Source organism: Hypomesus transpacificus, chromosome 19, assembly GCF_021917145.1.
Source record: "Hypomesus transpacificus isolate Combined female chromosome 19, fHypTra1, whole genome shotgun sequence".
Lineage (NCBI taxonomy): Eukaryota > Metazoa > Chordata > Actinopteri > Osmeriformes > Osmeridae > Hypomesus > Hypomesus transpacificus.
Genome location: NC_061078.1, coordinates 10,377,322 through 10,401,184, shown reverse-complemented (window position 1 = coordinate 10,401,184; position 23,863 = coordinate 10,377,322). Strand labels below are relative to the sequence as shown.

The 23,863-nt window shown below is 42.1% G+C and overlaps 1 protein-coding gene across 4 annotated transcripts in view; it reads left to right on the top strand.

Moving 5' to 3' along the window:
• vps13c (vacuolar protein sorting 13 homolog C) overlaps positions 1 to 23,863 on the top strand; it is a 50,416-nt gene that overhangs the window by 2,574 nt on the left and 23,979 nt on the right. For 2 of the 4 annotated variants that reach the window (XM_047042827.1, XM_047042829.1), the window contains exons 4-39: positions 1,949 to 2,044; positions 2,328 to 2,360; positions 3,788 to 3,889; positions 5,736 to 5,845; positions 6,501 to 6,560; positions 6,879 to 6,938; positions 7,154 to 7,234; positions 10,926 to 10,983; positions 11,578 to 11,705; positions 12,431 to 12,537; positions 12,669 to 12,843; positions 12,942 to 13,004; positions 13,196 to 13,334; positions 13,547 to 13,647; positions 13,830 to 13,972; positions 14,470 to 14,662; positions 15,136 to 15,250; positions 15,432 to 15,568; positions 15,655 to 15,787; positions 16,024 to 16,141; positions 16,297 to 16,429; positions 16,598 to 16,673; positions 17,093 to 17,196; positions 17,526 to 17,679; positions 17,988 to 18,067; positions 18,269 to 18,328; positions 18,893 to 19,043; positions 19,235 to 19,351; positions 19,633 to 19,736; positions 19,959 to 20,126; positions 21,972 to 22,276; positions 22,379 to 22,526; positions 22,657 to 22,765; positions 22,863 to 22,996; positions 23,130 to 23,286; positions 23,404 to 23,483. In XM_047042827.1, the coding sequence (XP_046898783.1) occupies positions 1,949 to 2,044; positions 2,328 to 2,360; positions 3,788 to 3,889; positions 5,736 to 5,845; positions 6,501 to 6,560; positions 6,879 to 6,938; positions 7,154 to 7,234; positions 10,926 to 10,983; positions 11,578 to 11,705; positions 12,431 to 12,537; positions 12,669 to 12,843; positions 12,942 to 13,004; positions 13,196 to 13,334; positions 13,547 to 13,647; positions 13,830 to 13,972; positions 14,470 to 14,662; positions 15,136 to 15,250; positions 15,432 to 15,568; positions 15,655 to 15,787; positions 16,024 to 16,141; positions 16,297 to 16,429; positions 16,598 to 16,673; positions 17,093 to 17,196; positions 17,526 to 17,679; positions 17,988 to 18,067; positions 18,269 to 18,328; positions 18,893 to 19,043; positions 19,235 to 19,351; positions 19,633 to 19,736; positions 19,959 to 20,126; positions 21,972 to 22,276; positions 22,379 to 22,526; positions 22,657 to 22,765; positions 22,863 to 22,996; positions 23,130 to 23,286; positions 23,404 to 23,483 (4,232 nt within the window). Of the gene's footprint in view, positions 1 to 1,948; positions 2,045 to 2,327; positions 2,361 to 3,787; positions 3,890 to 4,924; positions 4,988 to 5,466; positions 5,530 to 5,735; positions 5,846 to 6,500; positions 6,561 to 6,878; positions 6,939 to 7,153; positions 7,235 to 10,925; positions 10,984 to 11,577; positions 11,706 to 12,430; positions 12,538 to 12,668; positions 12,844 to 12,941; positions 13,005 to 13,195; positions 13,335 to 13,546; positions 13,648 to 13,829; positions 13,973 to 14,469; positions 14,663 to 15,135; positions 15,251 to 15,431; positions 15,569 to 15,654; positions 15,788 to 16,023; positions 16,142 to 16,296; positions 16,430 to 16,597; positions 16,674 to 17,092; positions 17,197 to 17,525; positions 17,680 to 17,987; positions 18,068 to 18,268; positions 18,329 to 18,892; positions 19,044 to 19,234; positions 19,352 to 19,632; positions 19,737 to 19,958; positions 20,127 to 21,971; positions 22,277 to 22,378; positions 22,527 to 22,656; positions 22,766 to 22,862; positions 22,997 to 23,129; positions 23,287 to 23,403; positions 23,484 to 23,863 lie in introns of all 4 variants that reach the window. The other 2 variants (XM_047042830.1, XM_047042828.1) reach the window with 2 other exon arrangements.

Here is a 23,863-nt window from a genome sequence, read left to right as displayed (position 1 = left end):
CAATGTCAGAGGGCTTATATGACAAGGCTATATAAAGCTTCCACAATTGTGCAGCGAAGTGTGTAAGCACTGTATCAATGGTGTATGGGAATTGGTCTCTCAATGATCTGCTCTAACTCCAGCTAACTACTAACAAGCTCGTCTCTATCTGTTATCCTGAGATAAGCCCACTTGCAAACCACCATTTGACTGTGTGCGGCGACAAAAGTGGTGTGCGTCACATTGAAGACAAAGTTTGTGTCTTGTGACAAGTTTAGTCTGACAATTATGCTGACACATAAAGCATTAAATACAACTGTTAAGGTTTTGCTACATACATTTTTATTAAGATCTGTGTAAATGATTACTGGTAGACAACATTGAAAGCAAGAGTGAAACCCTAAAAACACTGGTCCTTTTTTAATTACCATTATTCAGAAAGTCCACTCAGTAGATTGAATTAACTAAGCAGGCAGCTCTGTGAGGAAGCTTACTCCAACTAATGCACTTTGGAACTCAAGGTTCTTTTGAAGTGGATTGGTGTTAATAAAAGATGAGTCTGAATCGGAAAGGTGGTGTTTTTCAACCAATGATGCCTCACTCTTTAAATATTATTCCTTGCACATTATATAACCTAAACACTTTTTGTTTAAAAGATTATCTCAACTATTAGCCAGCATACGTAGATCAGAGCTTGGCCAGCTTTATACAGTACATGAAACAGTTTCTCTTACTGAAATCTGTTTAGCTTAGAATGGCTTCGTCCATTGTAATCATGACCATCTATTGATTGTCTGCAAAGTGTAATTATGAAGTTTTAATTAGGTATTAAAGCTGTGTAAATAAACTAGGACAGAGTTTGCTTTTAGTCCTGTCTTAAATGTGTCCCCTCAAAAAGTGACACTTCTCCAGTGCCTGGGGTAAAATGACACAGCATCTCCAGTTCACAATGTGGCCCAGGTGTCTGTTGTTAGGGAAGTGAATGGGCTAGGGGGTTGCTGAGGAACTCTGGATGTTAGCCTAATGGGCCAAGATCTCCCAGTCTGCACCATGATGTCTGGGCCAGAGTGGGGCTCTGATGACATGGCAACTAGCCTATGTTCCACTTTATCAGGTCTTTATTTAGGAGCAGGGGTAATGTGCATTTGAATCTTGACATCCTTGGATCCAGTGACAATCCACTGCATACATTTGTATTTGTTTTGTTCTTTTAGGGGGGGGAGGGGAATTCAGACACATTGTATTACTTTGTTAATTAGTTAATGTCTCCAGAAAGTATTCAGATTATTTCACTTTTTTTGTGTTGTACACTTAATTAAGGTACCTCATTAAATATCTAAGACTATGAATAAATGGGTGGAATGTTGAATTTCATTTCTACACATTTGTGACATTTGAAGGGTCTGTTTAGCATTGGCCTTGGTTGAGTTATGTTATCCGAAACTCACAATTTGTGTTGTAGGTATTGAATGGTCTTTATAATTGAGAACATGCAGAGCCTGGATGCTATTCTCTATGACACCCTGCACATTGCAATTTGCACTATTGTATCGTTCTGTTGCACTATCTGTATTTTTAGGTTAGATTGTAAATTATGGCTACTTATTTTATTTTGTATTCCCCTTAGTATCAGCTAGACTTTTCTCCTTTTGTATAGTTAGTACACATATTTAAGTTTCAATATTCCTATATGTTTAATGTATGCACCTCCCTGACAAAGTGAATTCCTTGTTTGTGCATACATTCATGGCGAATAAAATCCCTTCTGATTCTGATTCTATTCTTGGTGTAATTTAATCACACAGAGGAACAAAAATAGCAAAATGACCACAATATGTACGAGGCAAACCTAAGAAGCCAGTGAAGCAAATACATTCAGACTTTATATTATTTTATATTTTACTTTATATGATCTATTTACTTGTTTAAGCTTCCCATTGATATAACAGTGGTATCTTTCTTCATCCAGGAAAGCTTACATTGAAGATACCTTGGAAGAACCTGTACAATGATGCGGTGGTTGCTACTTTAGATGGTCTGTATCTGCTTGTGGTTCCTGGAGCAAGTAAGTGATCTTGACCGTACTATTTCCTAAACAATTATCATACCTTTATCCCTCCCCTTATTATCAGAATTGTATTACCTCCCCTGAAATATCAGAAGTCTGTGAAATGATCTTCCTCATTAATTCGCAAAATAGCCAATAGAGGCCTGTTGTTTTGTGTAGACCACTTGTCAATGCAATACCGTCCACCACTTGGGATAAATCATTGATACAGTAGTTAGACTTTCTTACTAGAATCCAACCAGGTAAGGAAATGTTCAGCTGTGCTGTCTGTGTATTACAGCTGAGACACGGGTGATAACCAGTGTTCACAATGGTAAGATCGACCAAGTGTCTGGGTCTATGTTGGTGGACGGAGGCTAATCAAGCTGATCTTTCTCTGTTTACCCATTTCAGCCTTCTGATTGGCCAATGGTCAGTAGTATAGTTCTGGGTGTAGTGTCTTGGTAGGATGGTTGATTCTCTATCATGTCTTCTGTATCTGGTGTAGGTTTGACATTGTCTGTTCAAACAGAAGTTTATCTCAGGATCCTGTGCCTTGAGATTCTGTGCCCTGAGATTCTGTGCATTTTTGTGCATCTAGTCTTGGAATATGAGAGGTATTTGAAAGTAAAATGAAGGAGAGTATGGCTGGGCTGTATTCATGTTGGGTGATCGGTGGATTATTCATAAGCTTGATTTGCCCTGGGGTTGCCTAGCAGCACAGGTGTTTCTCTGAGTCTTCCATCCAGTGAGGTTAAATATTGATCCTCATTCTGCTGGCTTAAGATAAAATCTCAGGAAATGTCAACATACATGCCAACTTAAACTAATAAAACACAAAATTGTGTATTAATACATATCGGCTGATTAAAACAAAAACTTTATAGAAATTCAGAGATATTTAGTTACATATTGCCTTTAATATGTGATTATGGTGGATTATTTCATGAAGACTATTTCAGAGATACACTCCTGTAATTGTAGTGATATTACCAATAATAACAACAGCTTGTGCATTGAATTCATACAGTACAAACAAACTATTGTTCATGCCTGCTGTTTCTGTGGAGAACAGACACACACTTATTACTCACATGGATAGTCCTGAATCACTGTCCAAGAATTAGAAAAGTTTGTCTCAGTTCTGGAAATTATTCAATGAACTGTGTGTTCATTCATATAGAGGGCCATGTTGGAAATGTGAATGTCTGTATCACCCTACACCAAACTGGAGCTGGACTTATCCATGCCTTCATTATGAACCGGACCCAGTGGCAGATGGTCCCAACCTCTCATACACATGAACACACTTCCTCATAGCATATGCCACGCTAACTACTTTTAGTACGACTACCAGCACACTGTGCCAAGTATAAGGACAATGCTAATCTTGTTTTATAAATGGATCTCTAAAAATATTTAATTTGAGGATACACATGCTGTTCCTTAGCATTCACCTCTGTCTTGTTGTCAGAACTGTGCACATCCTCACCTGCTGCACTTACCACAGTCTGCACTTTTGTACGTCACCATTGGATGAAAGTGTATTCTAAAAGTTTTACTTCCTGGGAAACATGGGAACTAAAATGTAATTTACAGTTCACTGACCTACCCTCTCTTCTTCCTAATTATTATTTAACATTTGGACTCTCAAACTTTCTCTCCAGAGGAAAAACCTCAATTGTAAACACATTGGCAGCATTGTGCTGTTTGATTTCACTTTGTCCTTGTTTTAGTTATTCATGTTTTCATTTTTGACAGCAATTAAGTATGACGCAGCCAAGGAGGAGAGATACATGCAGGAGGCCAAGCAGAAGGAGCTGCAGCGCATCGAAGAGGCATTGCAGATGGCTGCACGCAGAGGTAAGGCACAATCGCACATGTGACGGCCGTAGAACTACACACAGACGTGGCTCAAACCAGGCCTGGATTGGATCGCTCCGTGTACGTTCTAGACTCAGTGCCCACATGGTGTTCTAGTAAATAAAATGCCTTTTTAAATGTATTTAGGACTATGCTTATGCCATAGTCACACTCATTGGCTTTTTTGTCATTTTACTGTTTTCAAACTGGAGCCTGGTGTATCTGGAGAGACTTGCACACTGCTTCTTCCAAAATATTACTGGCAACAACTGTTGCAACAACTGTTAACAAAAATAACTAATTCTTTGACCTAAGTGGTAATGTGTAGTATTAAACTGGCTAACACTGAAACGCACTGAATCTTCCTTTTCATCCTTTTCTGCTCCTCTGCCATGTCACCCTTTTTCTAACGCTATGACTAATGCATTCTTGAGAGAAGAAGTAGTTAGTTATTCAACATGATTCAAGTATTGAATCACTTTATCTACATATATGGCAGTTAGTCTACATGTCTGAGTGTCCACCCACCCCTAGCCCACCCCGACACACATCCTGTGGCAGTCCATTGAAGCAGACAGGGTCAAAGAAAACCAAAAGCTCCTGTGGTGGAGCTGTTTTTTTACCCATCAGCTTGGTTTTCCATGGCAACTGGCTCGATATCCACTTGTGATCCATGGTCCACTTAGCTGATGGCCTTTGATCAGGGATGAATTCAATGTTGCTGAGTCACCTCAGCACGTCAGGTTTTTCTAGCTTGGTGGTAGATGAAAACATGGCAGTTTGTTCTGTCGCTCTAAAACAATGTTTACCTCACTGATCCACCTGTGTTAACTGCCCAAAGGTGTTTATATAATGGATGAAATGCATAAATAAATCCCATCTCCTTTGAGACCACCTGTCTAACCAGCTTATTGGCACAAGACAAGAAAATGGTTGTTCTTCGAACACCAAGCTATTCGGCATGTAAAATGATGAATGGGTGATTTGTAATGTGTGTATTTTCTGCTGTTTGCCTTGTGCTAACGCTGGACACAGACTCTCAGACGGGAGAGCTCTTGTTTGACCTGCAGAGTGTTGTGTACAAGGAGCCCCTGCACGGTAGGTTCCATATCGTAGCAGTCAGGATCATTGTAGCATTGGGCAATTGAGCATCACCTATAGGCCAAGAAAACATTAGACTGCACTAAGGTCGCACCATCAAAACCGTTGCTATCTTTGTATGTATGTTTTAGCTTACATTTGACCTACACCAAAGCCAACTATAGAATTAGGATATTAATAGAGAAAAGACTGAAAAATAAAATGATGCTGCAGTTGGTATTACTGGAATATACCCCTCCAAACCACCTTCCTTTCGAGACTTTGCTACAGATAACTGATAACTTGTGACTGTTTCTGATTTTTAAATCTTTTATAGAATAGAACATTGAAATAAACACTTTCACATCTTTTTCAACTTCCTCTGTTATTGTCAATGCTTGCTTAGCCTTTTCTACTTCCTGTGTGATATTTGTGTGGTTTCACTGCTGGCCTGACCTAAATTCTTTCCCTCTTACTGCTGCGTTTATCGTGTAAAGGACGTAAGATTAAAAAGCATAAAAAAGGCTTTAGGAAGTCTAAACGACATGAGCACAAAACAGGTAGGTAGCCCACTGTGTTGTGGTTGTTTGATGGTGAAATTTGAGTATCTATCACATTGCCTCAAAAGTCTACCCTCTGTTGCTTTCAATTACAAGAAAATAAACTACCAAAATGTGTGGATGGATTCCACATCAAGAGTTTTTAGTTTGATATGTTTTCCATTTGATGTATAGTATGCTATATTGTTATTGTATGCACATTTCAGACAAGCCTCAGGATGAAAAGAAGGACACGTTTGCTGAGAAGATGGCCACGCAAGTCATCAAGAACCTGCAAGTCAAGATCACCAGCATTCATATCAGATATGAGGACGATGTAAGTCTCCTTGGCTGCGCTTCATTTCAAATGTTGTTCCCTTTCACCTGCCAGTGTTCACACCCATTGCAAAGGAAGGAGAAGGTTGGTTCCTGTTGGAGCCAAAATTATCTTTATTTATGATTTCAATGTTAACCTTTTGCCTTTATGGGATTGTTATGAATTGTGCATGTTAGTCGGTCTTTAGCGTGGCATGTCGTCACAGCACTTTGTCAATCAGCTGAGCTGAGGCGGTAATTGTATCAGCTGGGGTAGAAAACAGCTGGCTGTCATTCAGTTGGGGGCCTTTGGTTTGGTAGTCATACGGTTTTTGGCCGCTGTTTCAAGACCCTACCGCTCAGAACAGATACTAGAGTCAAAGTTGTTTTTTGTTATGTCTTTATTTTTTCTCTGCTGTCGTTAATTGTGGAAACGTATCAAATTGTGAAGACTGAAGGAAAATAAATCCAACAAGGAAAAGGGAAAACTGTGGAGTGAGTCTGAATCTTGTCAAAGCGCGTCAACCTAGGCGGAGGAGGAACGTTGCTCCCACAGCTCCCATCAGTGTAAAGAAAGGAACTAGAATGTCTGGGGTGTAGGCATACTGTGATTTGACTTCCTGTCATTAGTGGCATGGTGGGAGAGTGTGATGGGCTTTTTGATTTCTGTGTTCCAGCTGTCGGACCCCCAGTGTCCGCTCTCCATGGGAGTCACCCTCGCTGAGCTGAGCTTGCAGGTGTGTGACAAACACACTCAAACACAACCAGACAAACACATTTCCAAGACATGCGTACACTGTCACACCATGTAATTTGATAGAAAGATGTGATAAGATGGAGGCATATTGGGGGATCGTCAGTCAAAGCAATCATCGTGTAACAATCTAATCACTGTAATCATTACCACTTCTCAGGAACCTCTCAATAACTTTTTCATACATGCTGTTTTTGAAAATAATCTGAATAAATATAAATGATTACCGAAGTACCAAAATTTACCAAGAAAACAAACTAAAGGTTGATAAATCATGTGTGCTTTTCTCTTTGTTTTGTAGACAGCTGATGAGAACTGGAAGACATGCATACTAAATGAGGCTGCCAAGATTATCTACAAGGTAACATCATTTGTCTTTCTGCACTATGCAACTCAGAGATTCTTGTTAACATTATGATCCATATTTTATGACTTTCATAAAGTGTTTTTTCTATTGTAGCAATTAATGTACCTGTAGTGCTAAAAAGTTAATACAAATGCACATTTTTACTTTGCATTCTATTTGACTGTATGTTGCTAATGCTACTATGATGACTATGTCTTTCTCCTTCCCAGTTGGGTCGACTTGAATGTCTGTGTGCTTACTGGAACGTCAACAGCCCTCTTTTCTACAATGACTCATGGGAAGAGATAGTGGTGAGACATTTCAACACTACTATTTTGACCTTTCACTCTTGAATAAATGTCCCAAAAATGTAAGCCATTCTGAAGATTCCACATGATTAATATGATATCCCAACAAACAAACACAATACAATAGTATATGCAGGGTTTGAAGAAAGCATCTTGGTCGTACCCCAGACACTGCTAGAACAGCTTTTCAATTATTTATCTACATATATATATATAAATATATATATTCCAATTATTTTATTTCATTTCACCATAGTAGCCTCAGTATCTGAATGGAAGTTCAACCAAGCATGGTTGAACAGGCCATACAACCATTTCTTGCCGTGTCTATGATGCAACAGCTACATTCTACGTGCCCCACCCACATGTTAGCACAGCTATGGGCTCACACAGCACAGAAGGCCCAGTGGACTTTGCATGTGACACACCAGCACACAACAGGCATTGTTAATGTGTGTGTGACATTTCCACACCAAATATTTATGTCAAGCTCTTGTATCACAGTCATTAGTTTGCCATTTATGAATTTATGATGCAAATGACCATCTGGAAAATATACACTTCTGTTGTAAACATTTTGTTTTTCACAACAATGGATCAATATTTCCTCCTCTTGTTTTTCTTGTTAAATGTCACATCTAGGAAGTATAATGAATATTGTGTTAGTCTCTCCACATGCTGGTGTAGACATGAGAGAAGCTTGGTGTCATGAACATCACAAACCAGCCAAATGTTAATGCTTTTAAAATGTTATTGTCCCCACTGAAGTGGCATGTAAGGTGACAACATAGCTGCTAATTTTTCATCAGGTAGTTAGCCTTAATGTTATACTTTTTACACTGACTGCTTTCACAATGGGACTTACAGGGGAGATTTGAAACCAATAAGCTCGAGCACTGAGCTGTACCCATCCCCCGAAGAAATGCCTTCTTAGAATGAACACTTCTTCATAGTGTCGAATGGTGCAGAAGTTGATGCTAACTGTAAGATAAAATGGGTCAGGAAAACAAATGATTCCTTCAACTCTTTCCGACCAGATTTGATTTCCCAGAATCCCATATGCCCTGACTCAGCTGTGCCAGCCTGGTAATAGATGGAACAGGGCTTGGCCAAGTGTCAGATCCTAGTTTATAGTCTGTGCTGTTGCCAGATGCTAGTTGAGACTACAGGGGTACGCATACATCACACACACACAACACTCAAACACCAGACAACATCCACTCATTTACTGTTTTTTTTTTACACAGTTTTATCTCTATTTAATACACACTCACACACACTCGCACACATACACACCAGAGAACAGATGACCCTTTTATGGAGGTTTTTTCCCCCCCAAGCTCGACAGTACCACATAATTGTTCGGACTGTAGCCTTTGGCTTTAAGGCATTATGGTGACTCGGTGATGACAAGAGTAGACATAGGGTAATGTGACCGGCACAAACCAGATCTGCCTGCTCTGCCTCGTCTCAACATGACCCACTCCTCCACAATGACTTGTCAACCTTAAGGGGTCTGACGTACCCCTTTCAACACTCCAAGTGACCCAGGTGTGTCACCTAGAGCATGAGATTGACTTTTCACATGAATTCACATCAGCATTCTAGCCGATGAGGTAATGTCAGTACAGTGTTGAAATTGGTTTTCATTGTTTTCAACAAGGAGTTGGATCCTAATGTATTGTGGTAAGGCGTTATTACTATGAATATGCATATATATATACACAGTAAAAACAATAGCATCATATTATATGATGCTATTGTTTTTGCAGTTTTGACTATATTTGTATTAGTGTGGGGGTGTATGTTGGCATTCCAGGTGTGTGTGTTTCACCATCAACAGCACCAAGAGAGAGCCCAGGGGGGTCTTCCAGAAAGCAGGTTATTTGACAGATCCAGGGAAGTTAACTCCTCATGTGACACCCAGCGTTGTAGCAACATTGCCAGTAAGTTGCTGCAACATTGTGTGTCAGCTGGAGAGTTAACTTACCCAGTTAAGTCACATAACCTTTTTTTCTAGAATACCCCGCAGGTACGCCAGGAGTTGTTTCTGCAGTTACAAACTAAACAAACAATAAGCAGTCACAAGGCCAGTCCTGGTCCAAATGAATTCTCTGAAAATGTTATCTGACCTGGCCAGAATCCATGGGGTTCTGGGTCCCTTTCCATGGCATTATTGACTGACAACCATTGTTATTCATCATGTTTGGACCTTTTATTTGATTGTAGCTCTCAGGTTCAACTGTGCATCCAGTATGTCAACAGGACTGCAGGCTCCAGTACCAGCTCACACAGCTGACTATCGCATCACATGTTTGTTTTTTTGTCTTGTTTTTTTCCACTCATGGACATGGTAATAGTCAACACAAACCATATGCCACGATGGTCTTCGGATAACATAGGCTCCATCGGCTGCATCCAGGGATGTGTGCACCAGAGGATTTGACTCAACACAAGCACCCACTCTCTTTCTCTTATTTGTCTTTCTCTTTTGACCTTTCTCTCTTTCTCAATCTTCGTGGCTGTCCTCTCTTTCTCTTTAACCGGAGAGCCTATGAGCCTGTTAACCACTCTGACTAATTGATATGAATCATTATATAATTTACATTTTCAACAGAAATGCCATTGGCATCACACTTTGACTTCTTTTTACTGTTAAGACTGGACAGCACAGGCAGGCCAGTGTCACAGATAGCATATAGCCTTCTGTAAGCATTTGCTTCTAAGCAAAACCCGTTATCTACGGACGTGTTAACACACCAAGCATATTTTGCTTCTCATTATATATGATATATCTGTATCAATTACTCATTGCACCTCACTTTACATATGCACATCTACAGTAGGTCTAAATGCCCAACCCACATATCTGCATGCAGACTCAGTGATGAACCCTGTCTTTTGTGGCTCTTCTGTAGTTGTAACCATACCCTAGGTGTCTGGTAGGAACAGCAATACACCGTTGAGTATTGGATACAGGCATAACCTGTTTGAAAGTGCTTGGTCGTTGCTTATCTCTACCTACCTTGCTGGTGGCCATTACAAATGACTGTTTGTGGAACTGTGTCTGTTCAGTGTACGTCAGAATTAGGATTTACACACACCCGTGTGTGTTGACTGTCTGGGTTACTGTTCAATACGGCGCTATGCAATAAAGAGCGTCTCCAAACACTGGCGTACAGTACATTGCTGTCAGGGACCGACTGACGCACCTGGGATGACAGCTGGGGAGGCTGTGCTGGTGTGGAGAGAGGACAGGGTGCTTGTATAATGACAAACAGCTCTCTGGGATTTGTAGTCACTTTAAATATATACTTCAGAATGTGACAGTAATGAAAACGTCCAAGACTTAAGCTTGAACCATGTTTACAATGATATTACAAAAAAGACAAATCTGTTTCATATGCATTTTTTTCTTAAATATATATTTTTCTGGTTCTGAAGAACTGCGTGTTTTTTTTGTTTACAGTATGGACAATTATTTGTCTGTAAAATTGTGTGGCTGCAAAAAAAAACAAACATTAAATTGTCAATTATAAATACCTCACCTTGTTGAAACAATTCGGAACCTCATTTGACCCCCCCTTTTGAAGTAACAGCGGAAACAATCTTTTGTGAGCCGGTAAGTGTACTGGGTCAGGTGGAAACCGTGACTATGATGCTTTGTCCTCAACCTCTGTGTTTGTGTCTACAGGACAAGCTCAAAGCAGGCATCAGCACCAAAGAGCAGGAGCTCAAAGACTACCAATACAGTATGTGCAACGCTCTTAACACAATTAACACCATTTGCATGTGAAAAGGAAGAGACGCTCTCTGTTCTCTTTCTAGTAATGCTTTCCCTTCGCCCTCCGTGGCAACCCTACTATTCGAACAGGAAATCATGGATATTCCACCTTTTATCTTTTAACAGCTTTTATCTTCACCTCCAAGTGACACCTACACACTGGGTGCTGAGTACACACACACACATACACGCGTGCACACACACACACACACACACGTGCACACACACACACGTGCACACAGAATGCTGTGGATGTGAGGAACACATTTGGTGCCACACTTATACTCTCACACCAGAAAACACACACAATACCTGTCGTATTTTGTTTAAAAGTTAGTTTCAAACTTTTTGTTTTTCACCTGAAGTTGTAGAGATGACAGTATGGACGCAAGTTGCAAGCATTACGGAAATTCTCAGATAATATGGATGTTACTCAATTTGTTCTGGACGTGAAGGTGTTGCTCTCCATCCCCTGACATACTGCATGACTGTCTTGTAACTGTTCATGAGCTGCAACCGTTTTCACCACTTGTTTTGTGTCTCTCTCTTTGTTGCTCTGTAGTATTCAAACCCATCTTTGCTTCTGCTAAGATGTGTATCAACCCCAATGCTGAGGTCGAGCTCAAGTCCCCCAAAGCCAACCTGTACCTGGAGGTGCAGGACATAGCAATAGAGATGACCAAACCTCAGGTACACACACACGTTTTCATTGCCATTCTTGTGGAGACTCACAATTCAGTCCCAACATCCTGTTATCTCAAACCCCTAATCTTAACCCTGTCCCTCGTAATTCCAACCGCAAAACTATCATTAAATCCCAACTCCAATTCTAACCCACACCCAAAACCCCTTACAAATAGCACTTGAACTTGTGAGGACTAGGAAAATGTCCCTGCAAGTTCAAATCAATGTTTTACAAAATGTTTTACAATTATGACTTTTGGTCCTTACAAGAATCGTTCAACATGTTTGGTGTTACACACACACACACACACACACGCCATCTGTCATTGCTGCATTATCCAACATATTACACGTGCATGTTTTTCGAAACATCTGCAATTCTCACCTACAATGACATTTTGGTCGTCAGCTGTTCACTGACACATCTGATGGGTAGAAACCCAGCGTTCCTGTTTATAAAAAGCTCCCCGTCAGACTGGTAATCACACATGCACTGTCTGTTAGTCCCTCTTCAGTGTGGAGATGGGAACTACAGTACTTAGAGTACTCTTAATGAACAAGGGTTGCAACATTTGATGCATCTCGTTAGATTATTCTGCCGAATTATTTACGTTTATGGTGACCAATCATGACAAGAAACTTTGGAAAGGATGTTGAATATCCTCATATGAATCATCCTGATTCTGTCTTGTCTTTCTCACGCTGATCTGGTCTGTTCTTCACCTCCCCAGTACCTCACCATGATAGACCTTCTAGAGTCCATCGACTGCATGGTGAAGAATGGGCCCTACAGGAAGTTCAGGCCAGATGTCCCTGTGAGCCAAAATGCCAAGCACTGGTAATTGCATCAAAAATCAAAATAAACATCTCAAAAGAAATGTCTGTGTTATAATGAACACATGAACCACTTGAGAGTAGACCTGCATTGGTCAGGATACGACTGGAGAGTTTCATCTTACGGTGTTGCAGGTGGAAGTACTGCATGACCAGCGTGCTTGAGGTCCACATCAGACGCCTCAACCAGATGTGGTCGTGGTCCAACATCCGTAAGCACAGGCTGACTGTGAAGGCCTACAAGGCAGCTTACAAAGCCAAGCTGCTGACACAGGGGAAACCAAGAGAAGACACGGAGAAACAGATCCAGGTCATTCTTCAGTTCCAGACACAGTTGAGAGGAGTTCGTCCAGTTTTTTGGTGAAATCTCCAAAAAACCTTGTTCTCAACCTGTTTTGTCCATGACAGGACCTGGAGAAAGGGCTGGATGTATTCAACATAACCTTGGCCAGACAGCAAGCGCAAATGGAGGTTGGTACAGAAAAGCAGCTTCTTTTTTCCACCTCAGTTTATATTGATCCTTTATGAAGGACAACAAACTCCACAGTACATTTTACCGCTCTCACTTCACTCATCTGTACAATACCTTTCATCTATTCCCACGCCTTCCACACCTCCTTACTTCAACTCTTCCCTCGTCCCCTCCACCCGTCGCTCCCCAGGTGATCCGGTCAGGCCAGAAGCTGGTGGCCAAGAAGGCGGCGGGGGGGCAGAAGCAGGCCGGGGGGGGCTTCTTCAGCAGCTTGTTCGGCAGAAAGGAGGGCAAGAAGAAGGAGCTGGAGGACACCCAGGAGCAGGAGAGTGAGTCCCCCTTCATGTCCCCCTCCTGTACCCACTGAGTCATTTTGCCGCGGGAAAAGAGGATAACGCCGTATTAAATGCCGCACAGCATAATACTAGCTCACGCAGTGTTGAACTGACTTTATAACCCATTTTAGTACTGTATATGCACTGTGGTAGTGACACAGTGTTTCCACTGAAAGTTTACCGGATGCTTCTCTCCCACCCATCAGGCATGGGCTTGGATGAGCTGATGACCGCTGATGAAAAGACCAAACTCTACACTGCCATCGGATACAGTGGCAGTTCACAAAACCTGGCCTTACCTAAGCAGGTGGGTGCATGGAAACACACACACACACACACACTCTCACACTAATGCCTTATGTTTTATTCATTTAGCAGACATTTGTATTCTTAGAGACACACATGAAGGATCAGAAATGCACCGTTTTAACATTCTCACAGGAACACATACACATCATTTTGGGTGTTGATGTTCTGTACGTGTTCCAGTATGTGGCAGTGATCATCACCTTCAAGCTCTTCAGGACGTCCATCACGCTGAGGGAGGAGCCTAACGTTCCAGAGATCCTCAAGGTCCAGATGATCGACCTGAGCACCAGCATATCTCAGAGGCCCGGGGCACAGGCTATCAAGTAGGTCCACCTGTCTCTCTCTCTCTCTCGCTCTCTCTCTCTCGCTCTCTCTCACACTCTGTGAAAGGACCACATGAACACCTGTCTATCTGTGTCAAGTGGATAGTCCAACAACTGGGCTTCTCCCATCAGATAAAGCAGCTCATAAGTGCACATCAAATAGAAACCATGCTCTGATTTGGGTGTAACCCAACAGCGGAAATATGCACATCGAACCTTAATGGAACATAATACTGGCTCACAGCGATGGCAGTTGCTATCTAGCCTGCTATAGCTCTTGACCAAGATTAGATGGTTGCCACTCAGTTGCACGGTAGTTACACGTGCAAGTTGCACACACATGTGCGGTAGTTACACTGTAAACTAATTGACTCACTCCCTGACACACACACACACACATTATGTCCAGGTGTCCAACTCCGCAGTACACACACTCTCTCACTCTTTTCACTCCCTTCTCCCCCTCTTCCTCTCCCCCTGTTCCTCGTCCCCCTCAGGGTGGAGGCGGGGCTGCAGCACTGGTACGTGACTGGCTTGGAGCAGCAGGGGGAGGTCCCCTCCCTCATAGCCTCCGTGGGAGGCTCCACCTCCTCCCTGCTAAGTATCCTGTTTGAGCTCAACCCGGAGGACAGCACGGCCGACCAGCTGCTGCGTGTGCACTCGCAGCCTGTGGAGATCATCTATGACGCGGTACTCTGACACCTACAGTACACACTGCACTATATGCACACGTGTGCTGCGGTTCGGTGAAGTTAACATGTGGACAAACGCAAAGATACTTATGCTAACATCTGTTCCCGCTGACCTCTCGCCCACCCTGTAGAACTCATAAAAGAGACCTGATATTTCCTGACTATTCTTCTTTCTCGCCTCACAGCTGTACACACACACCCGCACACACACACACATGCCCCCCCTGTATCTAACTGCAGACCAACAGACATTGTCCAGCCAGCAAACATATGACTCGTTAATTAAATCAATATCATATTCCCTTGAGGCAAAGTGGGTAATGTTGTGGATAATGTAGTGGGTTATCTAAGGGTCAATATATATGATTTTACTATACACTACAGCTCAAATACAACATATTGTTAGGAAGGAATTTACTGCATGTTGTACTGAATCTATGTCATGGATGTGTTTTGACATCGGCCCACCAGTTGACAGTGAACAGCATGGTGGAGTTCTTTAAGACGGCGAAAGGCATGGACCTGGAGGTGCTGACCTCTGCTACCCTCATGAAGCTGGAGGAGATCAAGGAGAAAACGGCTACTGGTACGCACCCAGCTCTAGCTTTGCACAAACATCTACAAACACACACTCTTGTGTACGCCTTCAAAGAGCAATGTTTGGGATCCTCACACTCATGGTTTTCAAAGCACAATTGACTTCCTGTCCTCCAAACGAGCGCACTGCTCTGCAGCTGCCGGGGCTTATCACCTTGATGTTCTGTCAGGCCTGTCACACATCATTGAGAACCGTAAGATTCTGGACCTGAGGATCAACCTCAAGCCTTCCTACCTGCTGGTGCCCAAGTCTGGCTTTTACCAACCCAAGACTGAACTGATGATCATCGACTTTGGTAGTTTACAAGTGAGTCAAGGAACCTGAAGTTATTAGCAATGTTGTGCGAGTGTGTGTATGAGTGTATTTGGGTCTCATATGTGCGTTGTATGTAGTTAAACAGTGTGGACCAAGGTAACCAGCAGCCAGCGTCTCCCAGCTTCTCCTCCCTGGAGGAGATCATGGACCGAGCCTATGAGAGATACTCCCTGGAGCTACGCAGTGTCCAGGTCCTCTACAGCAAGTCAGGTACACACACACACTCTCACCCCCACACACTAAACACACTCACACAGTATTAAAAATGGCAAAAGGAGTATAAGATTGGAACATAATAATTACAAAATGTGTCAATGTATTCATCATTTCTAGTTATATTTCATAATACTGTATGTGTACCTACATTTGCCTACCTCGGGAGATGATGATGTTGTTGCAGAGTTGTCTTGGTGCCCATGCAGATCTCTGTGCATCTCTCTCCCCAGGGGAGACATGGAAAACTGCTCGCCTCCAGGGCTCGTCCATCCAGCACATCCTCCAGCCAATGGACTTCACCGTCCAGCTGGCTAAATGCATGGTGGACAACGACGCCAGAATGGCCAGGTACACCGGCTCAGGCCAAAGATACATTTTGGTCGTGGCCTCACATTTTTATGTACAATGATTTATTCATTAATACCGCTTCATTGTTTTTGTAAACTAGCATCACAATGGTTTTTGACGTTTAAATATAGGTAAGGTATTGGTTTGTGTGACAGGTTCAAAGTGTCGGGGGAACTGCCATTGCTCCATGTGAAGATCTCAGACCAGAAGATCCAAGGTGTTCTAGACCTGGTCAACAGCATCCCCCTTCCCCTTATGGGCTCAACCCCCTCCACCCCTACTGGGAAGGTACACTTAGTACAGTCCATTAAAACCACACACACAGGATTTTAGGGCTGTGTAGATACACTGGGCCGTTTTGGACATTTGGGGTTATGTTAGGAATAATATTGTAAATGCTGTGGAAAATGTGTACAATTCATCATACCAATATTAATAAGGTACATGTGTTTCTAGGTGGTGTCGCTAGCTAATGCTAGACCAAGAGTTCTAAGTATAAACCCCTCAACTCTTCCATATGCAATGGAAACAGGTATTGATTGCATGTACATTCAATCCCTTGATAACTAGCATATGTATAGGCAAGGACAGTAAGTGACAAAGATCAGTGAAGAGCTGTGAAACAACAGCGCCCCCACCAGGTAACTGGAGAGACCATTATCCCCACAATTGCCTCCGAGGTAGAAATTACCCTTGGGCTCAGATGCAGAATGACTTTATCCTTACTGGATTTCAACCCTAATCCTAGGACAAGAAAACAACTGGCTGTAGATTAGGATTTAGGAAGGGTATATTTCCCATACAAGTGTAAATAAGATGGTATACATTTCCATGTCATGAATTCTATAGTCAATAGATAGTGACTATTTGTTGCTGCATGTATGAATTCTACACTACACTGCATGGTAATGCAGTGTGAGAAACCTGTGTCCATGTTGTGCTCTTCCATAGATTCTGATGAGGATGCCAGTGAGAGGTCCCAGATGGATGAAGACCACCGGCGCACAGCCAGCGAGGAGCTCACTGACGTGCACTTCAAGTTTGAAGTCAAAGCGGTACAGAAGACATATGGATGAAAGATACTATATCTATCAAATATTTTGTGTTTTTGTATTCTCACGATCACGACTTAAGTGTCACAACTTGGTGTGTTGTGATCTTGAGATACAAAACTTTCACTAGTCGTGGACTTGAGCCTATTTGTGATGGACAGTACGTCTTAGGCAGGAACCATCAAATTGTTAGATTACACATGACGTATTGTCGAACAATCATGTTTTCTGTAGTTATTTGTAAAAGGAACTTACACCTACCTGTAATGTGTGTGTGCACGTGTGTCTGCACGTGTGCGTGCACGTGTGTGTGTCATTGTGTCCCTGCTCAGGTGCTTCTGGAGTTGACTCGTCAGGCAGACCAGGAGAACACCGTGCTGGCCCTCAGCGTCACCCAGCTTGGAGCCGAGGGCAAGATGAGAACCTATGATCTGTCCATCACCTCCTACCTCCGCAAAGTAGGCCTGGACTACTGTGAGATCAGAGGTGGGCACACACACACAAACTTGGTTTTGTGAGTCATTGAGTTCTTCCCCTCTTTTTGAAACAAAAAGGCAAAAAAAAAGACGTTATCCTCTGAGTGGTAATTGTCTCTGTGTCTGGTAATGGTACCATCTAAGAAACGACAGCTGTCTCACTTACTACTGTCATGTTAATGTGCCCAGATGACTCTGCATCTAACTTCAGAGTAACAGCCCCAATCAGGTTATTGCAGTGGAACCGCTGTTTTATTAGCATATTAGCATACAACCTTGAGTGAACACAAGTTCTGATCTCCTTTTTTGGTCTCTCAGATGCTCAAAATCAGCCTCTTCACCTAATCAGCTCTTCGGACAAGCAGGGCTCTGACCTACTAAAGGTGGAATACATCAAAGTAAGTGGACCTCACAAGCCCTTTGTTTGCCTCTAATTCACTCCAAAAGCTTTCCACTTTAACGCAAAGTGAACAAGTAAAAGTATCTATTTTGGTCAATGTTATGATTTAAAACATAATTGTGGTCTTTCTTTGTGCCCCAAAGTAGTCCCATACTTGTTTTCACCCCTTTGTTTTGGTTTGTTTAATGATTTTTTCCAGGCTGATGCTAATGGTCCAAACTTCCAAACCATGTTTGACAACACTGAGCAAACACTGAAGGTGGGTGATTCATTGGTGTTTCTTTTCTGTTGCCGAGACAACAGACAGTAGATGCTGTATGAGGAGGTGCCTTGTAATGTGTTTATCAAACACCATTTGTCAGCACTGAACTTTAGCATTGACAGACTATAAAACAATTAGCATGGCACTATTTTATACACTTAAAGTACTTAAATACTTAAAGCTGCATTTAAGGTCCTCACTTTTCCGTGTCATCACTGTGGCAAGTTCCACATGATCATAACCGATTAGCCATACCATATAGATTATATAACGCCTCTTGTTTTACCAAAATATGTTTTTACAAAATTATTTAGAGGTTGCAAATATTTGTAAATTATGTGTTTGATTAACTTTTTGTTCCCTTAAGTAAATGTTTCTAATAGAGGCTTACTAATTTACTGTACAGTGTTTCCTGGCAGATCTACATTTTGGACAGATTAGTGATTATTTATTTTATACCCAAATAATCAGATTGGACTGTAGTCTATAGTGGTCAGGCTGTTGTTCCAAACATGTGTAGTGCCTGCAGCTTTGTAGTGATGTGATCGTGTGTGTATGCAGGTGGAGTTCTCCTCTTTGGACTTCCTTCTCCATACCAAAGCTCTGCTGTCTACCATAAACTATCTGAACACTGCCGTGCCTCAAGACCTCACCACCACTAAGGAGCGTGAGGCCAAGACACAGGTGCAGAAAGGCCGACAAGGCAGGACAGGTATACTGACCTGGCCACACTCGCATACACCTCAAGGAGTCTCACATTCTATTGGACCGTCTCAACATCCATATGGTTTCATCAGCCAAATATTGTCTCAAGAACATTTTAATTATCCCTCAAAAGGGGAAATGTATTTGGTCACTGGAGGATTTCATAGAACTTAGTTTACAATTCCCCATGCTTTGCAGTGTTGAAAGGATCCAAAGATGCCAACGTCTTCAATTTGAAGTTGTTCGCCATGTTGGGTTGTTTCCGCCTGGAGGTCTGTGATGACCGACGGAACATCGCTGATATCAGAGTCCAAGGTAAAACCAGCTTCATGTGCTACTGTGCACTGTGGCTCCAAAATACAGACTGGTCCTTCACTCTGACAAATCTACTGTTAGAACTAAGCACTTCAGTCCCAGGATCTTCATCTGTTCTTTATGCAGTATTTGTATGTTGCTTTGCATTAAAGCTTCTGTTTATTAAATATCATGGGAATGATTGTGAAATGATAAATGATTCAGCTCATTTAGTTTCATTAATATGCACTTCAGATGAATGTATTTTGTTTTACACCTTCCATTATCATTTCCTTCATTAGGTATTGATGCTTCTGTGCTGGTTCAGGCCAAACAGACAGAAGTGTTTGCAAGGCTCAGAGACATTGTAGTGATGGATGTTGACCCCAAAACAATTCACAAAAAAGTAAGATGTATTAGACTTTGCGTGTGTTGCATTTGTGCTTTCAAACCCGTAGGATTATACATTGCTCTTGGTGCATTGATTACTTGTGTGTCAATAATTGCGAGTTTTACACAGAGAGGTAGCTACATAATTGAGGAATCTTGCATGTTATTCTGTTTAGTGAATACAACAGGTGTTTGCTATACGGTGTTCTGAAACATGATGTTCTGTGACATCCTTTAGGCGGTGTCTATCATGGGGGAGGAGGTGTTCAGCTTCAAGTTGTCGCTGTACCCCTGTGCCACAGAGGGCGAGGCATACTCTGATACCTCCAAGGTGGACGGGAAGGTTACCATGAGACTAGGCTGCATCCAGATTGTCTACCTCCACAAGTTTCTCATGTCACTGCTGGTGAGGGCGAGCTATACCAGCATTGCATATCTGTTTGTTCCTATAAACACAAAACTAATTGTAGCAGAGTTTAGCAAGATAACAATAAATGGGGTCGGGTATAGCTCAGTGACTGAATATTTGACTGCAGATCAATTGCAAATATTATTATTTTTAAAGCAGTTTGTTGTATGTTTAGCAAATTATTATTATTATGGATGGCAATGTATGCGTTGATCTTAAATGTGTACCAAGCTAAGCATCCATAATGTTTTTGTTGTTGTAGTAAACTGTACAATTCACTTTTCTTTGCCAAAACTGTCCTTAAGCTTTTGTAAGATTCTCCTTTCGACCTCTTTATGATGGAAATCATCCAGAGGACACTTCCCTGTTCTCTCTCTTGTATCAGAGCATGTTTGCTGTGTATTTGCTTTCATTTATTTCTCTCCTTCCTAAATCTGTCTTGTTCTTTCCAGGCCTCTTTTAGCTATCAGTATCCCTCTCCTGATGAGGTACATGCTTTGGCATGAAGCACTAAACTGCATTAAACCTTTGCTTTGCAGCTTTATCCAACGATGCTATCACACCCGTAAATCCACACTTTAGGCTAATGTCACTTTGTAAGCCAGACCAGTTTTTTGGGGAACTAGAGAAAGTGTTCTAATACTTTACCCAAGACGAACACGTTTCCCAAAATGCTCTTTAAGTGTAGTTTTTCCAGGTGAAAGTTGGTTTGATTTGGGATCTGGCTTAAATTTGTCAGAAAACCATGTCCTTAATGTTCCCACTCCACTGTGAGACCCATGCATCCCCTGTTTTAGGGTTAGGGTTAGAGTAAAGCCTCCATCCAAACCCTTTAAGATGTTGATTGTGCAAATCAATGGTATTTGAAACACTGGCCTGACCTTTCACTCACAAACATCAACTGAAACACCAACTCAGATATGAAGTGTCAAGTTTCTATTGATGTATGTGAACAGGAAGAAGTCTCATTTTTGATGACTATCATCTTGCTAGGTCCACCTTTTTGTTTGTGTTTCCCCACCACTCCTATTGTGTGACCTAAATGTTGAGTTGTGTGAACTATAAAAAATGAAAAGCACTCCTAATTCATATTTGATTTGAATTCAGATTGTATTTGGTATGGTAGCCGTATTCTACTAAATGTTGTACAGCTGCATTTTTGATATTTACTTGAGGATAGTGACCTATTTGTGAAAAGTTCATATCAACTTGGAGTACAAGCAGCCATTAAGCGAATGAGCACACGCTGTAGAAGAGATTGAGGCTAGCAAACTATAGCTGGATATGTGCATTTGTTGGATGCAGACGTGTTTTGACACTGAACACACACTGAATATGATGCTATGGGTCTTGTTCGCATGTTAGTATGTCTCCTGCCTTTTAGTATCTTGTCAGCACTTTGGGTAGTTCTCTGTACTGGAATGGTTTGTCTGAGCACGAAAAAGGAATGCTTTTCATACACAACATGTAAGAGTAACCAAACCTCACTTTTTCATAAACGCTTCTAATATCACTCAACTGCCATTTGTAAACTTGCCTACTCTGTATTTTCTTCCTTCTCTTGTTCTCCCTGTCATACACGTGTGAGAATTCACTTGAGTAGAATTGACATTGAGTATTTTTTAACTAGCCTAAACATTTGTATTACTTACTTAATTCATTTTCTTGCATGAATACCTATCACCAAATCACCTTGGGGTCGTGAAATTCTCACACATTCCCAACAACTCCTTCTAACTGTGTTTTCTTGATCCTCATCATGGCTTACATACTTATGGATTCATGCACAAACAATCTAAGACCTTTTGTATAGTATTGATGGGAATCTGCTATGTTTCCCAGAGGTTTGTGGACAACTTCCAGACAGCCAAAGAGGCCCTGAGTGCAGCCACTGCTCAGGCAGCAGAGAAGGCAGCCTCCAGCGTCAGGGACTTTGCCCAGAAGAGCTTTCGTCTCTCCATGGACATCAGACTGAAGGCCCCCCTCATCATCATACCACAGTCCTCTGACTCCCACAATGCCTTTGTGGTGGACCTGGGTCTGATCACCGTGGGCAACAGTTTCAGTCTGATGTCAGCCGAAGGGCTCCCTCTCCCAGCCGTGGTAGAGAAGATGGATGTGAAGCTCACCCACCTTAAGTTGTCCAGGTGTTTCTTTGTGTGTGTGTGTGTGTGTTTGTGTGAGCATATATATACTTGCGGGGTAGTAGAGTTTATCATTTAATTATTGTATCTTATATTTTATTTTAGAACTAGTTTGAAACAAGGTTCTCCACAGCCAGACATCGAGATCCTCCAGCCAATAAACTTGGAACTGCTTGTCCACCGCAACCTGGCAGCCTCATGGTTCACCAAGATCCCTGGGGTCCATGTCCAGGGCGTTCTCAAGTCTATGAACGTAGGTGCATCCACCTACATCACTTCAAATCAACTTTAGTAGTAGACAGACATATTCTGAGTGAGTTCTCAAAGTTCGCATGGCATGTTTTCTTGTCATGTTTTAAGCCTGCTTTTTTGCCTTGTTGCAGATGGCACTTGGGCAAGAAGATTTTGCAGTTCTGATGAAGATCCTGGTTGAGAACATAGGGGAGGGAAGCAAAGAGCACAGCATGGATGTGAAGAGGCAGGTGGCACAAGGTAAGAATGATTGACAGAACCAGTCAACAATGAAAATGACCCTACATTCTTGAAAGTTGAACTACACAGTCTGTCTTTGCCTCCATTGGACTTACAGAGAAAGCAGAAATGGCCGAACAGCAGATAGACATGGTGTCTTTACCACTTGCTTCTGAAAGTCGCCATGCTTTGACAAACGGAGGCCCCAGTGAAAACACAGTCAATGTCCTCCTCAACTTTGAAATCAAGGAGGTACAGTACAGTTGGACCCCTACACCTTATCCTAGCCGGCCTTATCTACCATCCAAGGAAATCCATTTGGCCCAACTGTCCTTTTGTGGATGACAGCTTATACAGAGCATTTTCAACATTTCCATCTCTTCAGGTGGTGCTAAAACTGCAAAAGACCAGGGAGGAGAAGGAGAATCCATTCCTGGTTCTGCATGTGGCTCACCTAGGTATAAACACCAAAGTCCGAAAGTACGACATGGATGCCACCACATACATCAAGAAGATCACCATGAAATGCCTGGAATTTGCAGGTCGGTTTCAGTTTCCAAGCCTGAAATGCATGCCACCGTACACCTTACTATTTTTGCTCTTACATTTACATGTTTGTGGAATATTCTCTTGAAAATGTGTATGGTTTCTCTGTGCAGATTCCAGTGGCGAGCCGCTGTGTCTGATCAGTTCTTCTGTAGAGCCTGGGGCTGAGCTTCTCAAAGTGCAATACTTTAAGGTGACTCATACTTTGTCTTTGTATTTCAATGTTAGGGTTTGAATTCTGACTCACCAAGCTGAAGATAGACAGCCGGGCTTGTTAAACAGACAATCCCGTTGACAGAGGCACGATGCCATACTTCTGCCATATCATATCCCAAGACAGCCTTTTCTAAGGCCGGGCTTTTTGTGCTGAGCACCTGTGGTGTTTGGCGTCAGGGCAACCCAGTTATGTCCTGGAGCTTTTTTTAGGTCACTTCCATTTAGGTACAGTAATGGTCTACATTATAGACAGTTCAGAGACTTGTTAATGTCACAAGCAAACATCGGCCGGGATGGTGATGACGATGATGCAGGCTTGCACAATGCTTGATGAAATGGGAGGGGGTGAGAATGGTT